Source organism: Adiantum capillus-veneris, chromosome 12 (assembly GCF_014529385.1).
Source record: "Adiantum capillus-veneris isolate H3 chromosome 12, ASM1452938v2, whole genome shotgun sequence".
NCBI lineage: Eukaryota > Viridiplantae > Streptophyta > Polypodiopsida > Polypodiales > Pteridaceae > Adiantum > Adiantum capillus-veneris.
In genome coordinates, this window is record NC_140942.1 from 3698462 (window position 1) to 3717371 (window position 18910).

Sequence of the window (18910 nt, forward strand, 5' to 3'; positions counted from 1 at the left end):
TAGAAGCTTATCGACGTGGCCCAAGTGCAGGGCGCCCGTGACATCCCCCTGTTAACAGTGACTCGTAGTTGTCGAACTTCTTCCTTTTGATGCTTCCTGTGCTTTTGATGCTGAATGCTTCTGATGCCTGTGGATGCATAAGCCAATGGAAATTCCGACAAGCTTGTGGATAGTGCTGATGTAGTTACTTCTGCGATGTAAACACTGACCGCACGAGGTACTTGTAGCCTTATTACTGTCGCTGAATATGAGCCTTGATGCTGACGCTACCTTGCAAGCAAGTACTACCACTTGAATAGTCTTTTCGTGAAAACACTTTGGACGAAGTTAAAAGCTAAAGTCTCGGAGGTGTTTCCAGTGGCTCCATGTCGATGGAAGTGGATGCACGCTATATGTGAATGCGAATGCGAATGCACAAGAGGGTCAAGGATCCTTGCACCAACTCCTTCTAGATCCGCATACAAGGCAAGCATATCATGGTACCCAAGAAGTGGGTTTTCGTGTATTCGATGTTGATCTTCGTTGTAGACATAGTGATGAAGATGGGAGCGCGCCCGATGCACGATGGAATAAGGTTGGAAGTGGCTATAAAGTCCGGGATCCACCCACGAAGATTGTTTGAGGAAAAAATTGAGTGGCTAGTAAGTCGGGGATCTGGCCACGAAGATTCTTTGAGAAAGAAAAACAGAGTGGCTAATAAGTTCAAGATCGGGCAACGGAGATTCTCTGAGAAAAAAAAACTGAGTGGCTAATAAGTCCGTGATCGGGCACGAAGATTCTTTGAGGGAAAAAAAAACTGAGTGGCTAATAAGTTCGGGATCAAGGCATGGAGATTCTTTGAGAAAAAAAAACTGAGTGGCTAATAAGGCGGAGATCATTACATTAGATTCTTTGAGAAAAAGAAATTGAGAGAGGGTTTGTGTGTTGTAAAACGCTTGTTCTGTGTACTGAAATCGTTGGTGAAGATGTTGGTACTTTTGGTTTGTGCTGCGGGTGCTTCCCTTCCGTAAGTGATGACCCCCAGGTTGCTTTATCTACTCAAATAATACTGGGTCGAGTAGCCACCCAGGAGACTTTACGATTTTGGAAAATAATACTCGCTCATCACTTATGAATAAAATACATATGCTTAAATCACTATACTGTGTAGAGAGGGTATGCATCTATGACCTGCCTGGGCATGCACGTCCTGCTAGAGGCTTACAAAGTGCGAGGCTAGGTCCTAAGCTAACCAGGACTCGCTAGACTGTAGAAGAAGCTTGTCCACGTGGCGCAAGTGCAGTGTGCACGTGACATTGGGAGTTCCCTAAATATCTGTCACGAATCTCGAGATGTTTGTAGAGGTGCCAGATCATCGTATTTTGAGGTTACAAACCTCAACGACTTTGTTTCTCTACTTTTGGGTGCTTTAGATGGGTTTTTTGTGCTTTAGGCCACTCGACCGGTCTTCAATAAGTCGGTAGGTCTTTGCTGCTGCTTCTTCAGCTAGGGTTTAGGCCCCTTGGCTAGGATCTTCAAACTTCAATCAAGTTAGTTCAAAAACGTGAAGGTCATTTGAGAATCATTTGGGAAGAGACTCTGTTGGGAAGGAGACACAAGTAATCGCGGGACTATAGAGCTCGATAGTCGCTTTTCCGTGCAACGAGCGATAGGTATCAATTGTGAATTCGCCATAGGAATTGTTGTTTCGTGTTTGTGTGTGTTTGCAGGTACTCCATCACGGAGGAGCAAGGAGGCCTCGGCCTATGCTTAGAGATTCTGGGAACGGAATCGGGAATAGTATGTAGAGCCTCACTCTTTGGGAACAGACGGAAACAGATTTGAGAGCTTGTTTCTCAGGAAATTCCTGCATGGGAAGGAAATTGACATTCGGGTCGGAAGATCTAGAACGGAGGGGTCGCTCCGGTTCTTGTGCTTGTAAAAAGATTCTCCTTAATAAAGATTCTCTTAAAGGGGGGGGACCAGCCCATCTTCCGGTCGCAAATATTGTGTCGATCATTTCCTTCAACTCTTTTTAGCTGAATGATTATTTATTTTCAGCTTGTTGATTATTCGTGTGCATTCGCGTTTGTGACACACTTAGTATCTCTCATTCCATATTTGCAACACAAACAATTTCATATGCAAGTGCAAGATAAGAAAAAGAGAAAATTTGTGCTTAGCATAAAGGATTTTGGCTCTGACACAGAGATTGGCATGGACCAGCTTTATAGGGAAAAAGAGTCTGTGATTGGCCAAACGAATGCAGTGATCAAATGTGTCTATGATCTCGACCTAAAAACCCTAGCCCTAAAATCCGTCACATCAGGTCTTGCAAATCTTGATAGTTCACAAAATAGATATTCCAATCCACAGTCCAAAGTTGGTTACATTGTCTGGGTGAGGTAAAAGGAAGTAAGATGAATATTTATATGGAACCTTCAGACTGCCTCAAAAACAGGGAGTAATGTCAATGAAGTCTGTTTTCAATTCAAGAACAATGTTTAGTCTTGAATTGTAAAGGTTGCAGCAAATCAACAGTTGTGCCTACACTTGTTGTTTCTTTTGTTGCTGGCTCTGTGTAACTAGATGAATCTCAATCTCATCAGAAAAATTGTTTGTTATTAATTTGCAATTGTTAAGTACATAAAAGATACCTACGTGCTTTTCTGTGAACATGTCACAAAAACTTGTCAGAATAATTTTATTTCAGGTTGTAACATGCTGGAAAGAGGAAGGTTTGGAGATTGCTTTGAATCAGCCAGTCAGGTATGTGCGCTACCAGCATATTTTGCATGCAAGACCAGCATATTTTGCATGCAAGTCCTGCCTTGTACACCAGTTCTATTGTAGTACTTTAATATGAGCTACATGTCTTTATATTTTGAGACTGCTCCTTGGTTAGTGTATGAGGAACCAAGCCTGCTCGATAGATAGTCTGTTCTAAGGTTTGTGCTGTTCGGAACTCAGCACTTGTCTTCGTTGTCTGAATGACGAATCCAACCTTGACCTGGCATGCGGTGCAACAGCTTCGAGGTTGATGCAGTGGATGCAGAGGAAGAGAACGACACAAAGGATGCTGCAGTGAACTGCACAGAGGATGCTGATGCATTGAAGGAGGGCATCGTGTGGAGCGTCAAGGTAACCTGTGGCGAGTGCTGATGGGTGCAAGGGATGGATGAATCAACTAGAGCGGAGTGCATGGAGTTGAAAGATAATATTCGGCTTTTGGACCAAGGGGGCGATCAACCTAATTGAATAGGGAACTGTGATGTTTGCTATGCTTCATCACGCATGAGCATGCTGTGTGTGCCACTTGTTAGTTGCACTTGGTTGTTTGCATTTGAGATACTCCTGTCTTTTTTTTTTTTCTCTTTTTATACTGTCGAAATATTGTGTCTAAAAGGCTTCCTAAGTTCTTTCCATATATCAACGACATACCTAGGTTTGGCTGTGGCAGCGTCCTTTGATTGCTTCACTAAGCTGGCATACTCTGTCTGTCAAAGCTTATTCAAATGTGCACTTACATTTGCTCCTGCCCAGAAGGGAACTTGCGCGGTTGTTTTAGCACTGTATTGATGTGCTTTGTGTATCACCAGAAAATCTAAGTGTCATCTGCTCAAGTTTGTGTTTTTGTCGTAGAGTTGCTGGTAATTTCTAGTCTTATGCACACACTTGAGCTAGAGCTGCAAGTGGAAAGACCAGTCTCTTCCTCATCATTTCGCTCCCGTATATATTTATAAATTCAGCATTGTGCTAGCAGGATTTTCCACACTTTTAATTGGTTGCTTTTTCGTTTTCATATATTGGGGGAAGCAGGTGATGTTGATGAGTGGTGCAAGTGGCGAATCTGTGAAGGACCTTCTGGCTGACTGTTCAAATGAGGAGAAACCTATCCACATGCATAATCTTCTTCGATTTGTAGTTTTTCGTAAGGAACACAGTGCATTAATGGCAGTTGGTGGGGTATGGGATAAGACACTAGATGGAGGGGATCCAGCAACTGGCGAGTCTGCTCTGATACGAACTGCTATAAGGTTCTTAGTTCATCTGTGCAGTTGAATTTTAAGTTCTTTGTTTATCGTGCATCTAGAATTGATCCGGTTCTTTGTATTTTATGGTACATCTTATTCATCGTGCGTCTAAAATTGATCAGGTTTTTTGTATTTTATGGTACATCTTATTTATCGTGCGCCTAGAATCAATGTAGTTGCTTTAGAATGGGTTAGTTTTTAATAGTCTGAATTTCAGGTGTACGAAAGATGCTACTCAGCTGGATCTTACTGCGGTTTCATCTTGGAAACGTATTATGGAGGTAAGGTTGCTCTGCAGAAGACTTTCATTTTTGAAAAGGGCAAGTTTAGTCCATTGTTCGCCTAGTCTGGCGTCTTGCATGTTTGGACAGATTCATTGTGTTCACGTCTTTTGTTTATCAGGTGCACTATGACAGGGTAAGAGACAGTAGTTCAACTTACAAAGAAGTAACAGTGTTCCTTATTCCGGATCTTTCTGGATGCCTTCCTACTTTGGACAGCTGGAAGCTGCAGTGGAAGCAACGAAGAGAGGCTAGACTCCAGCGTGAAGCATCTGAGAAACAAGATAAGGTATAATAGGCTGCTTTCTGTATTTAATCTCACGTAAGTTTGACAGCAGGTTGTGCTGGTTTCTGTTTACTTATGAATTTTTTTGTTGGTGTTTGAATATGGTGACATTCTGCGTAATTTTGATATTGTAAACGTGTCATATTTGTCAATGCAATGGGGTACTTACTGTGGTGTTTCCTTATTCAGGATGGGAAATCTTCTGGGTCTCCCAAAGGTAAACACATAGTTTTTTTCAAGTTATCTAGTTTTTGGTAAATGTAAGGATTGATTTTCAATAAGTACTGAAGATAGCATCACGTTGTCGCAGATAACCAGAAGAAAGAGAAAGTAGAGAAAGTGCAGGACAAGGATGCAGAGGAGAAGGATTCAAAAAAAGAGGAGAAATCTGGCAGGGATGCGAAAAAGGATGATAAAAAGGAAAAGGAGGCCAAGGAAGATAAAAAGGATGTAAAGAAAGAAGAGAAAAAGGAGGAGCTGCTCAAAAAAGAAGAGAAGAGGGAGAAAGATATAAAGAAGGATGACAAAAAAGACAAAGATGTCAAGAAAGAGGACAAAAAAGAAAAGCATGAGGAGAAGAAGGAGAAAGATGCTAAGAAAGAGGACAAGAAGCAGAAGGACCGAAAAGTTAAGGAAGAGAAAAAAGATAAAGATGAGAAAAGGGATGAAGAGAAGAAAGCAGAGAAGAAGGATGACAAGGATGTTAAAGGTGCCAAGGGCAGGGGTTCAGATAAGAAAGGAAAAGTTCTGCTTGAGGTAGAAGCACCTGAAGTACCAGGTTTTTTCATTACGAGTTGCACCAAGGCTGGCAAGGTATCATTCAATTGGGTTGTAATTGTTTCTTTTTATACCCTTCCTTGTTGTTTTCAACTGGAGTGTTGCTGCTGTGAATCTCATCCTGGGCTGCTTCATGGTCTTGGCATTTTGTGGTTTTCCTGGGGTGGCCACCCATTGCATTGCTTGTAGGATGCATGGCCGGCCACTTTCAGTTTGGTCTGGCTGGAAAATTTTGGTCCGGATTTGGGTTCCTATTCTTTTCCATCTTTATGGGGTTTTTAGGTACTTATCTACATTTGTATTTTTGGGTTTTTGCTCTAGGGTGGGTAGTCATTCATCTTGGTTTTTGAGTTGCAGAGTCTCTCTCTCTCCCTCTCTCTCTCTCTCTCTGTCTCTCTTTTAAGTTGTTTTGAATTGATTCCAGTCTGTTCTTTTCAGTTGGCACTTGGTGCCCTCCCGTTACACTTCAAAGTCCAAACGTTGCAAGGGTTGCGGGACGGGAGATCTCTAAGTGAGATCTGCCACCAGAGGCTGAAACAGAGAAAAATCAGCAAGGGAACAATCCCAAAATAACCGACGTAAGGTGCGAAGCCATAGCCAAACCGTTAGAAGCACTAGATGCTCAAGCCGGTGGAGAACAGCGGATCAAAGTGCTTGAGGACAAAGATTAAGAAAGCTGCCCCACTGTGCAAAATGCGCAGCAGAAGAGGGACCCCCACCAAGGCTTGCTGAGTGCCGGAAAGGCAAAAAGGCAAAAACTGCAAGAGAAAGGGGCTGAAGTGTGGACACACTTGGGTGGAATAGGGGGTCCCTAGAGCCAATTTTAAAGAAAACGCAGCAACAGGTAAATTTCTGTGACAAAAGGCACCAAGAGCACAAGGGGATGGCCAATCCACATGAAAAACGTTGAGGGAGGGGGGCCCTAGGATGTCAATAGGTAGTCAAAGGAGAGGCACAAAGACTAACCCCCCCCCCCCCCCCCCCCCCCCCCCACCCCCCCCCATCCCGTTGAAACGAACACGCGAGATGATCTCCCGGCTACACCGACCGCCTACTGACACGTGGGATGAACCACCCGACCATAGCCATCATCTGGCGCACCCGCGTGTTGGGGCCAATGTTTGAGGATGTAGGCGTGCACCTGTAAGACCGAGCGTTCTATACCATCCGGCCTCATCTCAAATGGCGCCTTTCTCTTAAACGTATGTACTATATTGTAGGCAAACTCCACCAAGGGCAAATACTTCTCGCACTGAGCCTTCTGATTAGAGATGTAAGACTTCAACACGTGTAGGACCACTGAATTTGCTATCTCCGATTGCCTTCGGTATGGGGCTCGAAAGCAATCGAGTATCAATATTCTTCCAGATTGTCCTCCAAAACATACTTGTAAACTGGAAATCTCTATTTGAAACTGTAGATTGAGGTATGTCATGTAATCGAAATATCTGTGAGACAAATAGCTTAGCCAAATGATCTGTCTTCATTGTCTTCTTGATCGAAACAAAATGAGCATGCTTGCGAAAGCTATCGATGACTATCCAAATGCCATCATGCCCACTTTGAGTCTTGGGAAGGTCAAAACTCAAATCCATTGCTTATTTTCCCAAGGTCGGTTAGGTATAAGTAAAAGACGTTGGGAAAGGTATTGACGACATTAGGGTGAATAGACGGACACGCAAGCTTTATATTGTGAGGTTTTCGTCTGAGTTACGACCAATTGTTATAGTGCTAATAATTCTTTCGATCCATTGTGGTGCGTATGCCCTATCAACTACCTTATTTTTGCGCTAATTTTCTTGATTTAATGCTTCTTTTAGTGCTAGGCTTCATTATGGTTGAGTCTTCCCTTAATCTCCGGAGTCATGACAAAAACTTAGTGCGTTGAACTTCGTGTTAATGTATGCTACTCGTGTGTGCGTGTGATGTATGGTGTGTTTGGGAGCATATGCTAGTACCTAGTTCTACACCCACTATTGGACACTGATGACGCTAGTCGAAGAAGAAGTGGTATTTAGTGAATACTATGGATGATGGAGGTGATGGTTATTTTGTCTTGTGGGTGACTATCATGTTTCTATGCCACTCTCCTTTAAGGGTAAATCTTGTTGGAATTAGGGTTGCAGAGAAACACACACAGCTTGGAGAAGACGAAGGAAGCTCAAGGCACACAATAGAGAGTGTGTTACTTAGTGTGCAATGGAAAGATAGATAGCCCTAGAGTGATGGGCGTATATACAATGCACGGGGGAAAAAACCTCCTAAAGAGGGAAAAAATGCCCCGGCGGTCCTAGTGTGTTCACACACATCACTACCACATGTATATGGTAACAAATCCCCCCTGGAGTGATGCGGTGAACGAGAGCTGGCACATGAGTAAAGGGAAGTGCCATGCCCTGAGGACAGGATCAGTCCACAAAGGGGAGTAAGCCCAAAGCTTTGCGGAAAGCTTCAAGCTTCTCACGAGACAATGCCTTTGTGAAAAGATCTGCAAGGTTGTCCTGTGTTGGCACATAAGCCAAGCTGATCTCTCCTGCTGAGAGCCTCTCCCTGACATAGTGGTAATGCACCTCAATGTGCTTTGTGCGAGCATGAAAAACTGGGTTCCTCGCAACTGCCAATGCGCTCTGACTGTCAGTGTAGATAGTGTTGGCAGTGTCCTGTCCAACACCCAAGTCAGCCATAAGGCGTCTGAGCCATACACACTCAACCGTAGCTGTGAAGACTGCCCTGTACTCAGCCTCACAACTCGAAGTGGCCACAGTAGGTTGCTTCTTGCTCAACCATGATATACATGAACTGCCAAGCATGAAACAAAAACCACTTGTGGACACTCGCGTGTCAAAACAACCAGCCCAATCTGAGTCCGAAAAAGCATGTAAGTCTGGCGGCAATGATCCCCCCTTGGGATAAAACAAGCCAAGATGTAAAGTGCCACTAAGGTAGCGGAAAATCCTCTTGACAGCCTGCCAATGCTTAGACCCTGGGCTATGCATAAATTTGCTGACCTGCGAGACTGCAAACTGAATATCTGGCCTCGTGTTGCATACATAAATGAGGCAGCCAACAGCAGTTTGGTAAAGAGTGACATCAGCAGGATCGCCAGCATCATGTAGACTCAACTTCAAACCTGTTTCCATGGGAGTGGCAATAGGTTTGCAATCCTCAAGTCCAAACTTACATAGCAATGTCTCTATGTAACTTTTCTGACACAAGGCAATACCACCATCACACTGCTTAAACTGTATACCCAAGTAATGATGCAACAGCCCCAAATCTTTCATCTTGAAAGTAGCATTCAAATCAGCCTTAAATTCAGCAATATGTCTCTCATTTGGTCCAGTGATCAGCAAATCATCAACATAAAGAACCACAATGAGAAATACATCATCCTCACGCTTTACATACAATGTGCTTTCTGTTGGACTGTTACGAAAGCCTCGTTTAACCAAATGAGTGTCAGCTTTCTCATACCAAGCACGAGGAGATTGCTTCAACCCATACAAAGCCTTCTTACATTTGCACACTTTGTCCTCTTGTCCTTTTATGACAAAACCGCGAGGCTGCGTTACATAAACTTCCTCAAATATGTCACCATTCAAGAAAGCAGTAACAATGTCTGATTGATGTACATCCCAACCAAAATGAGCTGCCAATGCACATAGAAAACGCACAGTAGTCATACGACAAGTGGGAGCAAAAGTCTCTTCATAATCTATGCCTTTTTGTTGTGCATAACCCTTTGCAACAAGTCGAGCCTTATGGCGATCGATCTCACCATCCGGCTTGCGTTTCAACTTGTAAACCCACTTCGTACCAATGGCCTTTTTGCCAGGAGGCAAATCACATAAAGTCCATGTGTCATTCTCTATAAGTGCATCATATTCTGATTTCATGGCAGCAATCCAATTTTCTGAATTCTGTGCTTCATCAAAAGACAGAGGCTCCTCAACATCATGTAAACTAGACACAGCCAAAGCATAACAATCTGATGCATAAGATGCATGGCGAGAGCCTGAACGAGTACGACTAGATAAAGGTGCATCCAATTTACTGTCACGCAAAGTGTGCACCAGCCATTTTGGCATACCTCTAGCCTGCTCATTTTCAGCCCTTTCCTCATCAAGTACATCATGTACATCTGCATCAGTAATAGGCTGTTCTAAAACATTTTCAGAAACCCCCATAGGCTGTACATTTGCCTCATTGGAACTTACAATCGTATTTCCACCACTGAAAAGAGGCAACAAAGTGTCATAAATGTCCTGTGAGCTTACATTACTGTCTCTAGTACATGACAGCAAGGGTTGAACAGAATCTTCCACAAACACTACATCCCGTGAAACCAAAATACGTTTTGTTTGCGGATGATACAACCTGTAACCTTTGCTTTCAGCACTATAACCAACAAAAATACATTTGACAGCCTTATCATCCAATTTTCTGCGTTGCACTTGTGGCACCAAAGCATATGCCAAACAGCCAAAAACACGCATGTGCTCAATAGAAGGTTTTCTATCATGCCATGCTTCATATGGAGTAATAGACTGCAAAGCTTTCGTAGGACACCTGTTAAGTACATAAGTGGCACACATGATGGCCTCAAGCCAAAAAGAATGCGGCAAAGCTTGACTTTTGACCATACATCGTGCCATTTCCGTTAGTGACCTGTTTTTCCTCTCAGCAACACCATTTTGCTGAGGTGTATAAGGCAGTGTACATTGGTGTTTTATCCCACGACTAGCCAGAAATGCATTAAATTCATGAGACATATACTCCCCCCCTCGATCGGAACGGAGGGTGCCCATAGTACATTTGGAGACATTTTCAGCCATAGCCAAAAATTGTTTGAAGCACATAAAAACTTCGGACTTCGCTTTAAGCGGAAATACCCACGCATGCCTGGAGTAATCATCAATGAAAGTCACGAAGTACAGGTAATTGCCCAAGGACGGAGTTTGCATGGGCCCACAAACGTCACTATGCACAAGCTGCAACCTGCATGTGGCCCTAACTGAACCATCCTTTGGAAACTTAGAACGCTGCATTTTACCCAGAATACAGCCTTCACAAACATGTTTGATAGGTGCTTCAAGAGGCGGCAAAGAAGCAACCATATCAGATTTCTGCAAACGCAGCAAACTGGCAAAATTCAGATGACCAAAACGTGCATGCCAAAGTTTTGCATCTGAAATAGCCCTTGAATCTGCAACAGCATTTGCAAAATTTTGTCCACACTTGTCATACAAAGTGAGCTTATACAGCCCACGGCACAAAAGCCCAGATGCAACAATTTCATCACCAAAACTGAGATCATGAACTGTACATCTGTCATCCACAAATTTGACTACAAGTCCAAGTCTAGCAAGTGCGGATACAGACAAGAGATTCTTCTTGATCCCAGGTACATAAAGTGCATCAACAAGTGTGAAGGAACTGCCATTAGCAGCAGTGAGCACAATCTTTCCAACTCCCTGAACTGGATAAGAGGCGTTGTTGGCACAAGTGACTGAATTCCCATGAGGGACAGACTCGAGAGAGGTAAACAATTCACGATGTGAGGTAATGTGCTTTGTAGCACCACTGTCGAAATACCACACATGTGAATCTGCAGCAATTGACAAGCATGCATCATGGACAGCAGGATTGTAAGTGCACTCTGCGCTGAAAGCCCATTCTGCATCAACATCAGCATCACAATCTCCTTTCACAGAAGACTCAACAATGGCTGCATTTGTAGTGGAACCAGCATTTGCAGTGGAACCACCCTCTTTCTTCTTAGCCTCTTTGGCCTTCAACTTAGGACACGACTTGATCAAGTGATCATTGGCTTTACAATAATGGCAACGCATCTTCTTTTTGCCCTTATCACCAGAATTGCCAGACGAAGTGCTGCCAGCAGAAGCATTAGGAACAGAATTTTTGCCACTCGCAGCAGAACCATAAGAAGTGGCTGCATTACTGTTACCACCCTTTCTTTGAGAAGCAATAAAAGCCTGTTCAACTGCACGCTGCCTAGTCCTGTTTTTTCTAGAAAGTGACTCTTGCAACAGCAATGTGCATAATGCATCAAACTTGACAACTTCAGGATTTCCTTGGGTCATCAGTCTCCAAGTACTAGCAAAAGTCTGGTAGGAATCTGGTAAGGCATCAAGAACAGTCTGCACAAGGGAACTGTCAGAAATGACTTCACCTGCAGAAATGAGTTGCTCATTGATATCCTTGACACTAGCAAGGAAAGTGTCCATATCATCTTCCTCATGCATAATCTTCGACTCTAGCTCTTTACGCAGCAAAGCAATTTTAGCCTCATTGCGGCTTGCATAAAGACCTGCTAGAATATCCCAAGCCTGTTTTGCAGATTTTGCTGAACGGATGTGAGGAATAATGGTGCGCTTCACAGACAACGCAATCAATGCATGAGCCTGCGCATCCTTAACATCCCAACGAGCTTGTTCTGCTGTAGGCAAAACAACTCTAACAGTTGCAATCCTTGCAGCAAGACCTGCAACATCCTCAATATCGCCTACATCTTCAGAACCAGGACGTACATCAATGCCCTGCACAATGTTCCAGACACCTTTTGACACAAGAACGTGTTGCATCATATAAGCCCACATAGGGTAGTTGTCCCCATCCAACTTGTCCTCAACAGCAAACATCTTGAACACATCTGTGTTGTTGTTGTCAGCCATGGTAAATGCTGCACCTGATGTGAAAACTGCCCGAAAATAGGAGAAATGGAGCGGGAACAACTTGTGCTATATAGCACAAACCGTAGAAGACTATAAGGCACCTGTTATGCAGAAAACGGCACTGACAGAAAATCTGCACAAAATGACGAAATAGCCTGTGCAGTAGTGCCCGTAGTGGAAACGAAGGCCGAAATGAGCCCAAATCAAAATTCTGAGCAGACCGAGCTCTTTGAGCTCTCCCAAAATATTTGTCGACCTGCGAACGCTTGCCAAAGCTCACTGAAATCGGAGAAAGTGAGCAGGCGTGTGCTGGAGCAGCTGGCGACTAAGCCCGGGAGGACGTGACCTGCTCTGATACCAATTGTTGGAATTAGGGTTGCAGAGAAACACACACAGCTTGGAGAAGACGAAGGAAGCTCAAGGCACACAATAGAGAGTGTGTTACTTAGTGTGCAATGGAAAGATAGATAGCCCTAGAGTGATGGGCGTATATACAATGCACGGGGGGAAAAACCTCCTGAAGAGGGAAAAAATGCCCCGGCGGTCCTAGTGTGTTCACACACATCACTACCACATGTATATGGTAACAAAATCTGGGCTTATCTTAGATTCATTTAGGTATATGTCATCCGGTTCCCCCGATTCATTCTCTTCATTGGAAGACTTTTACCCTATTGAGGCAGACACCGTCCTGTCCACAGGATGAGTCAATGAATCGGCATGTATTCGAAATCCTTGCGTAGGATGTCCCACAAGTCTCAAAACATAGAGTCAGACTTCTGTTCTAGAAAATACTCTCGAATCTCTGTTCTAGAAAAACTATCACAATCTGCTAACGTGTCAAGCCATTGAAGAATGGATCCAACCTACAGATCCCCTGCCGAGGGGCCTAAACCATTTTTGCCGAGTTGCCTATTTTTATACAAGAGTTCCCACCAACTTATGGGATCGGGCCTAAGTGACACAAAGGCAATAAAGAAAGTTGGACCCAGACACACAACGTAAAAACTGATGACGTAGAAGCTGTATGGACAACCCGCAGTAACTGACGTGACAAATTGTGCGGATTTTTGCAATTCGCGTTGCAGCATGCTGACGTGGCATGTGTGCAGGTTTCCGTGCTTTAGGCTGGGTACCTTTTAAGTTCTAGGTTTTGAGGCCCGATGCATTTGAGTTTGAAGCTTTTCATGTAATTCCTTTTCATAGGCCAATGGCCTTAAAATATGTGCCATGAGCTCATTCTCTGGCACGCAATGTATTGAGATCAAGCAATATAAAGAGTGAGTAGCTTCATACCGCAGACTGTGTGTCTCGGCAACATCGCTGTTCGTTGTGTATTGTCACATGCATATGTACACATTTGTGTTGCATTGTGATGTGCCAACTATTGAATGTTCCTTATTGGATGAGATACTCCTGGAAAGTCAACTACCGGGCATATTAAGAGTTCGAATCTGGAATGACAATCCTTATTGGATGAGATACCTATGGGAAACCAGATACCCAAGATATCAAGAGTGCGAATCTGGAATGAGACTCCTTTTTGGATGAGATTCTTCTGGGAAGCCAACGACCTAAGAAATCAAGAGCTCTGATTTGGAATCAAAAAACTGATTGTCCCTTGGAATAACCCTCTGAAATTTTTGAGCTAAACTTGAGTTGTTTTGAAGATATGTTGTAATAACGGACGATTACTTTCTTTCGAGAAGGGGGGATGTCACAAACTATCGACGTGTCAAGCCACTGAAGAACGGAGCCAACTTGGAGATCCCAGTCGAGGGCCTAAACCCTAGAAGAAGTAGCAGAAGAAGTTTTACCAACTCGCAAAATCTTGCCGAGTGGCCTATTATTTAAGAGGAGTTCCCACCAACTTATGGGACCCCGTCCGATGGGTTGCAAGTGACATAACGGCATTACAATAAAGCAATCCCCCCCAATCCCCCCCCCCTCCCCCCCCCCAACACACAACACACACACACATGCGCGTGGATAACTGATGACGTGGCAATTGTATGGATTCTTGAAATTCACGCTGGCTGTGATGACGTGGTAGTAGTACGGATTTTTGGATGTGGCGCTAACATGATGACATGGCAGACTCTCTGTACAGTTTGGGATTTTGCGTTGACAAGCTGTACGGATTTCCGCAAAACGCTCTTGTAGCTTTTTGTGCGCTAGTGCTTTTGGGGCCAGATGATTTTGAGTTTGAAGCTTTTCATATACATTGCTTTTCATAGGCCAAGGGCCTTGAAATATGTGCAGAGGGCTCATTCTCTGGCATACTTCAGTACGAAGGTGCAGAGAGTGGAGTACTTGCAATAACCGAGTTTAAGCAATATAAATAATTACCGAAAGGGGCGCCAATGTTTGGGGCCAATGCTCTCTTGGGGTGGAATTCCGCAACTCCCCGTCTCCTGTCGTGCATCTCTTTCAATTCAGTCGTTATTTAAAGTTGTTCAGTCTGTTCTTTTCCATTGGCATGTGGTACCTGTCCGTTACAGCCAGTGCATTTGGGGGTAACTCCGTCGTCCTTTGTTGACCCCTCTCTCTCTCTCTCTCTCTCTCTCTCTCTCTCTATATATATATATATATGTATGTATGTATGTATGTATGTATGCATGTATATGTATATGTTCTAGTTCAGCTATTTGCAGATTTTGTTCCTGTGCTGCTATTGATCTCTGGGTAGGAGTGTCCAAGTCTATAACAGTTTATCAGAGCTTAGAAACGATTCTTCCTTTACGGAGGATCCGATCCTTTCTGCAGCACACTTGGATTCTTGGGGAGAATCCGAGAGAGATGATACACCTTGGACTGCGGGGAGATGAAGAAAGGCAATAGCACCCCCAACAAATGGATTCCATGCCGGAACAGGGTAGTGTCTGTGGAATTTGTCCTGCGTGAATGATACTCATTAGCAGAAATCAAGGCACAGAGCCCTCCTTGAATGGTTCAGGGTCTTAAGTAGTTCTACCAATTTGCACGCTCATAACTAGGTTTATTGGGCAGTCTTGCTGTAAGAGACAGCTTAGTAGCTGAATACTAGTGGTTTGTAACTCCATTAAGTTTGATCTTTTAAACGTTTGAGTTCTCTATTCATATCTATTTTCCAATAGAGGGAGTAGCTACTTATCAAGTAAGTAAGAGCTGTTACCTCCATATGGGCTTGTGATGGCGTCCTGCGGCTACATGGGGTTTCTTTCTGGCTCTCTATGAGATAAGAGTGTTGGTATATGTGATGGTACATCTGAAGTAGCGTGTAGGATTAAGAAAATGTGTTTGTATAAAGTAAAGTGCCATGTATGCTGGTGCAAATATTGAAGAGGTTAAGGTCAGGTCTGCACTGATATTTCTGCTTGCTGCTCTCATTCACAAAATCTATTTGGTGGTAATTGAAGTGCGTGCGGCACTGGAACTTACATGTAGACCAAAGTACTTATGAGTACCGCAAATAATGTAATGAGGAGTTTTTTGACCTGCTTAAGGCCTTTGCAAAGCGTTGCTTTGTGGACCATTAGATAAAGCTTGCTGAGTAGCGCCACATAGCAAGCTAATAATGACAAACTTTCTTCTTAACTATTTCTTGTGGGAGAGGCATTAAGCATCTCTCTTTAAAGAGGGGCATGGAGTATTGGGTGTCACACAATCTTTCTTATTTTATTTTACCTTGTTTTTTACTCAATTTCTTACAATGCTTCAAAGTGTTTTTTTCGGCCAATTTTTTTAATGCTTTTAGAATATATTGTAATCTAAATAGCTCATCGCTACACTTGCTTTTCAAAAAATGTTATGTTTTATTGTGACAACAAAATTTTGAAAATGCCAGTGTCTCTTTTTCGTTCTCTCTCACATTGATGCCTCTTATTATTAAATTCCTCTCAATAGCCTTTTGTAGGCCATAGTGAACTTCATCTTGTTTGTGAACATGTCTTGCCCTTTCCTTCAAGGGTGAATCTGGGGTTATCATCCAGGGATATGTTTGATGCAACTAGTTTTTTCTGTCAAGCCATAAATTGCTTGTGCATTATAATTAAATTTTTTTTCAGCTGAATGATAATGTGAGGTGTTTTGTGTAGTACTGCAATGACATGTGCCGTAGCCTCTGAAATGGTCCTGCATGTCTGGAACACATTGACTGGCTTTGGCAATTTTGATCTGATTATACTTATATTATGTGATATATGTATGGCAGGCTCGAGCTATGACAATTTCTTTAGATGGCCTTCTCGATTACGATGAGAGAGACAAGGAAGAATCTACTTTTGAGGTTTTTAGTTTCTCGTACTGGCTTATTTATTACTTTTTAACCAAATAACAACAGTATGTTAACTTCCAATATTTTGCAGCTGTCACTTTTTGGAGAAATTTTTCAAGAAATGCTACAGTATAGATATGGGTCACGTGTTTTAGAAGCTCTCGAGGTTTTGTTCTTATCTTTTGGTCTTTACCTCGTACTACTGAACCTCTTCTACTTCATTTTTTTTTCTGTTGTAATTGTCTCCTTCAGAAAGTCACAAGTTTGTTAAGGACTAAGCAGTCCACCTTTTTTTGGTTGAATGTTTTGGATAGTCTCTTCATCGTAGCTGCCTAGGCAGGAAGAAAGAAGATAAAAAACGTGGTCGTCATGAGAAGGATGCAAAAAGCACTACTAATAAGAAGTCTAAGTTTTCGGATAGTGCAACACCTGGTTCCAATACGGAGGCAGTTGCAGATAAAGTTTCAAGTGAAGATGCAGAGGTAGACAAGAAGGATGATCCAAAACCTGTGAAAGATATTGATGCAGCAATGCAAGAAGCGTCGTTGATAAACTTTGACGAGCTAGAGGTTAGATGCTCTGGGTTTTCAGCTTATATGTTCTGTGCTTTTCTCTAACTTGATATCGTTTGTCTTGAGTATAGGAAGAGCTTCAGGAAACACCTGAGGTTCGAGATGCTGACGTTACAGATGAGGACAAGCCCACACAGGTTTTTTTGTGCATGTTTTGATCTTATTGGCCACTTATTGCATGACGTTGTTTTCCTACCTAAGCAGTTTTGAAACATGTATTCAGGAAGCTAATGAGTCGAAGAAATCAGCGCGAAATGTCATAGTGAATGAAAAGCTACTTAAGGTTGAGAACATCATCTGAACTTCGCAATTAACTACTGAGGCATTGCTAATTGTTCTGCAGTCTGTCAAGGCTCGTCTTACTATCTTTTTTTGCTCTTCGATGGGCTCATTCATGCTGATTTGCACTCAAATCGGTTACTTCGTCTTGACAGGCCTTCAGATATTTTGATAAAAACAGATTAAACTTCCTGAAAGTAAGCAAAGACAAACCTTATAGATGTTTTTTGTTTTTCATTGTTTATGGTAAGTAAGACCTGATTCATCATTGAAAATACAGGCCGAAGATGTCCGGCGGCTGGTACACATTCTAGGAAGGTGCCTAACGAGAAGATGGGTGAAGGTGCTTATTGCCTTGTACCGCTAAGAACCTGGAAGCTTGTGTTTCTGATCATGTCGGCTTATGAGCTGTATATTTGTGTTTGCAGGACCTTAGTAGCACAGCCCTTAGTGAGAGCAGAGCTAAAGATGACTGCATTTACTACAAGAAGCTTGCGGAGAAAGAGGTTGTGTGATTACGAATCTTGGAAGGAACGGTTGGCACAGCAGTGGTGGGAAATCTCTCCTGGCCATCAGCTTGTCATGACCATGTGCATTCTGGGTGCCTGTTCGGGAACAAATGTTGCATGCCGAGTTGAGATGCTCGCTTAAGATTGCACTCCACTGGCTGGAGTTCAAGAACTGTTTTGTAGCCCTGCAAGCAAGATGCATGCATGCATTCTAGTCAAACTATCAAGGCTGTGACTGTGAAAAGGCATTTCTGTGCGGGAAGCACTTCCAGTTTTATTTTTTGTTCTAGCTGATTTAAGGGAGAAAGCCTTTGTGCAGAGATAAATTCTGGGTAGAAGGAATCCAGAAGTGCAAATCTGACTGAAGGGGTCCTTAAGGTTTGATCTGATTCAAGGGGTTCTTAAGGTTTGCTGCATATCAAGTTTAAAGATTGTCTTCATGTCCATGGTGTCAAATAATGTATCTAGGAAAATATTTTCAAATCCTTAAAGCCAAGAAATCCGGGGCTAACTGTGTAGCTTTTTTATGTTTGGATGGAGAATGAGGACAGTGTCCTCTTTTATAGAGAAGTCCTGAGTTTGTGCAAATTTTGAGAATTTTGATTATGTTAGTGTGTAGAATGTGAGATAACAACTCTTTGAATCGTTGTGGTTTAGCGAAGTGTGGGAGTTTCAACGTTTTTCTGTTGAAAGTTTCTGACCTGATAAGAGGACACACGAGTGTCCTGTCTTTCATCGAGGGCCGTTGAAGAGGGCATGGTAAGGCCTCCTCCAAATAGAAAAAGACAGTTTTATCTTCCTTGTACTGACTCCACTTGAGGCAATTTTAAAATTGCTATTGTGTTGTCTTTGGTCTAACCTATCGACCAACCGACGAGGGCAGAAACTTGCACGAAAGCCCTGCATCTAAACTACTGATCGCCCAGGACTTGTGTACATACCACCGTACACAGCCATACAGACGTAATTGAAGATGAACCTGGGTGAAGGTGCTGAATTCAGCCCTAGATTGAAGGCTGTGGGAGCATGGGGAGTTGATAATGGAGGTGGGCAGGCCGTTACTGGCTTATCCTACAACATGGAATGGTCCACTCAGAGAGAGATGAAATGAAATGTTATATTAACATTGTCAAAAGGCCAGAAACACCTATGAGAACAGAAAGTTACAATGTGGTGGATCTGATACAAAGTCAGTAACAACATGACAAAATAAAATACTATGGAATCCTGAACTGCTAGGTGT

The 18910-nt window shown here is 43.0% G+C and overlaps 1 protein-coding gene across 1 annotated transcript in view; it reads left to right on the forward strand.

Annotated features, from left to right (window-relative positions):
• The window catches only part of EMB1579 (ATP/GTP-binding protein family), a 34005-nt gene extending 15898 nt beyond the window's left edge, over positions 1 to 18107 (forward strand). Inside the window, exons 8-22 of the mRNA XM_086524776.1 lie at positions 2693 to 2748; positions 3009 to 3120; positions 3799 to 4016; positions 4231 to 4294; positions 4416 to 4583; positions 4770 to 4797; positions 4891 to 5393; positions 16245 to 16319; positions 16399 to 16473; positions 16622 to 16876; positions 16951 to 17016; positions 17103 to 17162; positions 17314 to 17355; positions 17439 to 17501; positions 17587 to 18107. Coding sequence (XP_086380902.1) covers positions 2693 to 2748; positions 3009 to 3120; positions 3799 to 4016; positions 4231 to 4294; positions 4416 to 4583; positions 4770 to 4797; positions 4891 to 5393; positions 16245 to 16319; positions 16399 to 16473; positions 16622 to 16876; positions 16951 to 17016; positions 17103 to 17162; positions 17314 to 17355; positions 17439 to 17501; positions 17587 to 17673 — 1872 coding nt within the window. The 3' untranslated portion in view covers positions 17674 to 18107. The remainder of the gene's footprint in view (positions 1 to 2692; positions 2749 to 3008; positions 3121 to 3798; positions 4017 to 4230; positions 4295 to 4415; positions 4584 to 4769; positions 4798 to 4890; positions 5394 to 16244; positions 16320 to 16398; positions 16474 to 16621; positions 16877 to 16950; positions 17017 to 17102; positions 17163 to 17313; positions 17356 to 17438; positions 17502 to 17586) is intronic.
• The last annotated feature ends 803 nt before the right edge of the window (positions 18108 to 18910 follow it).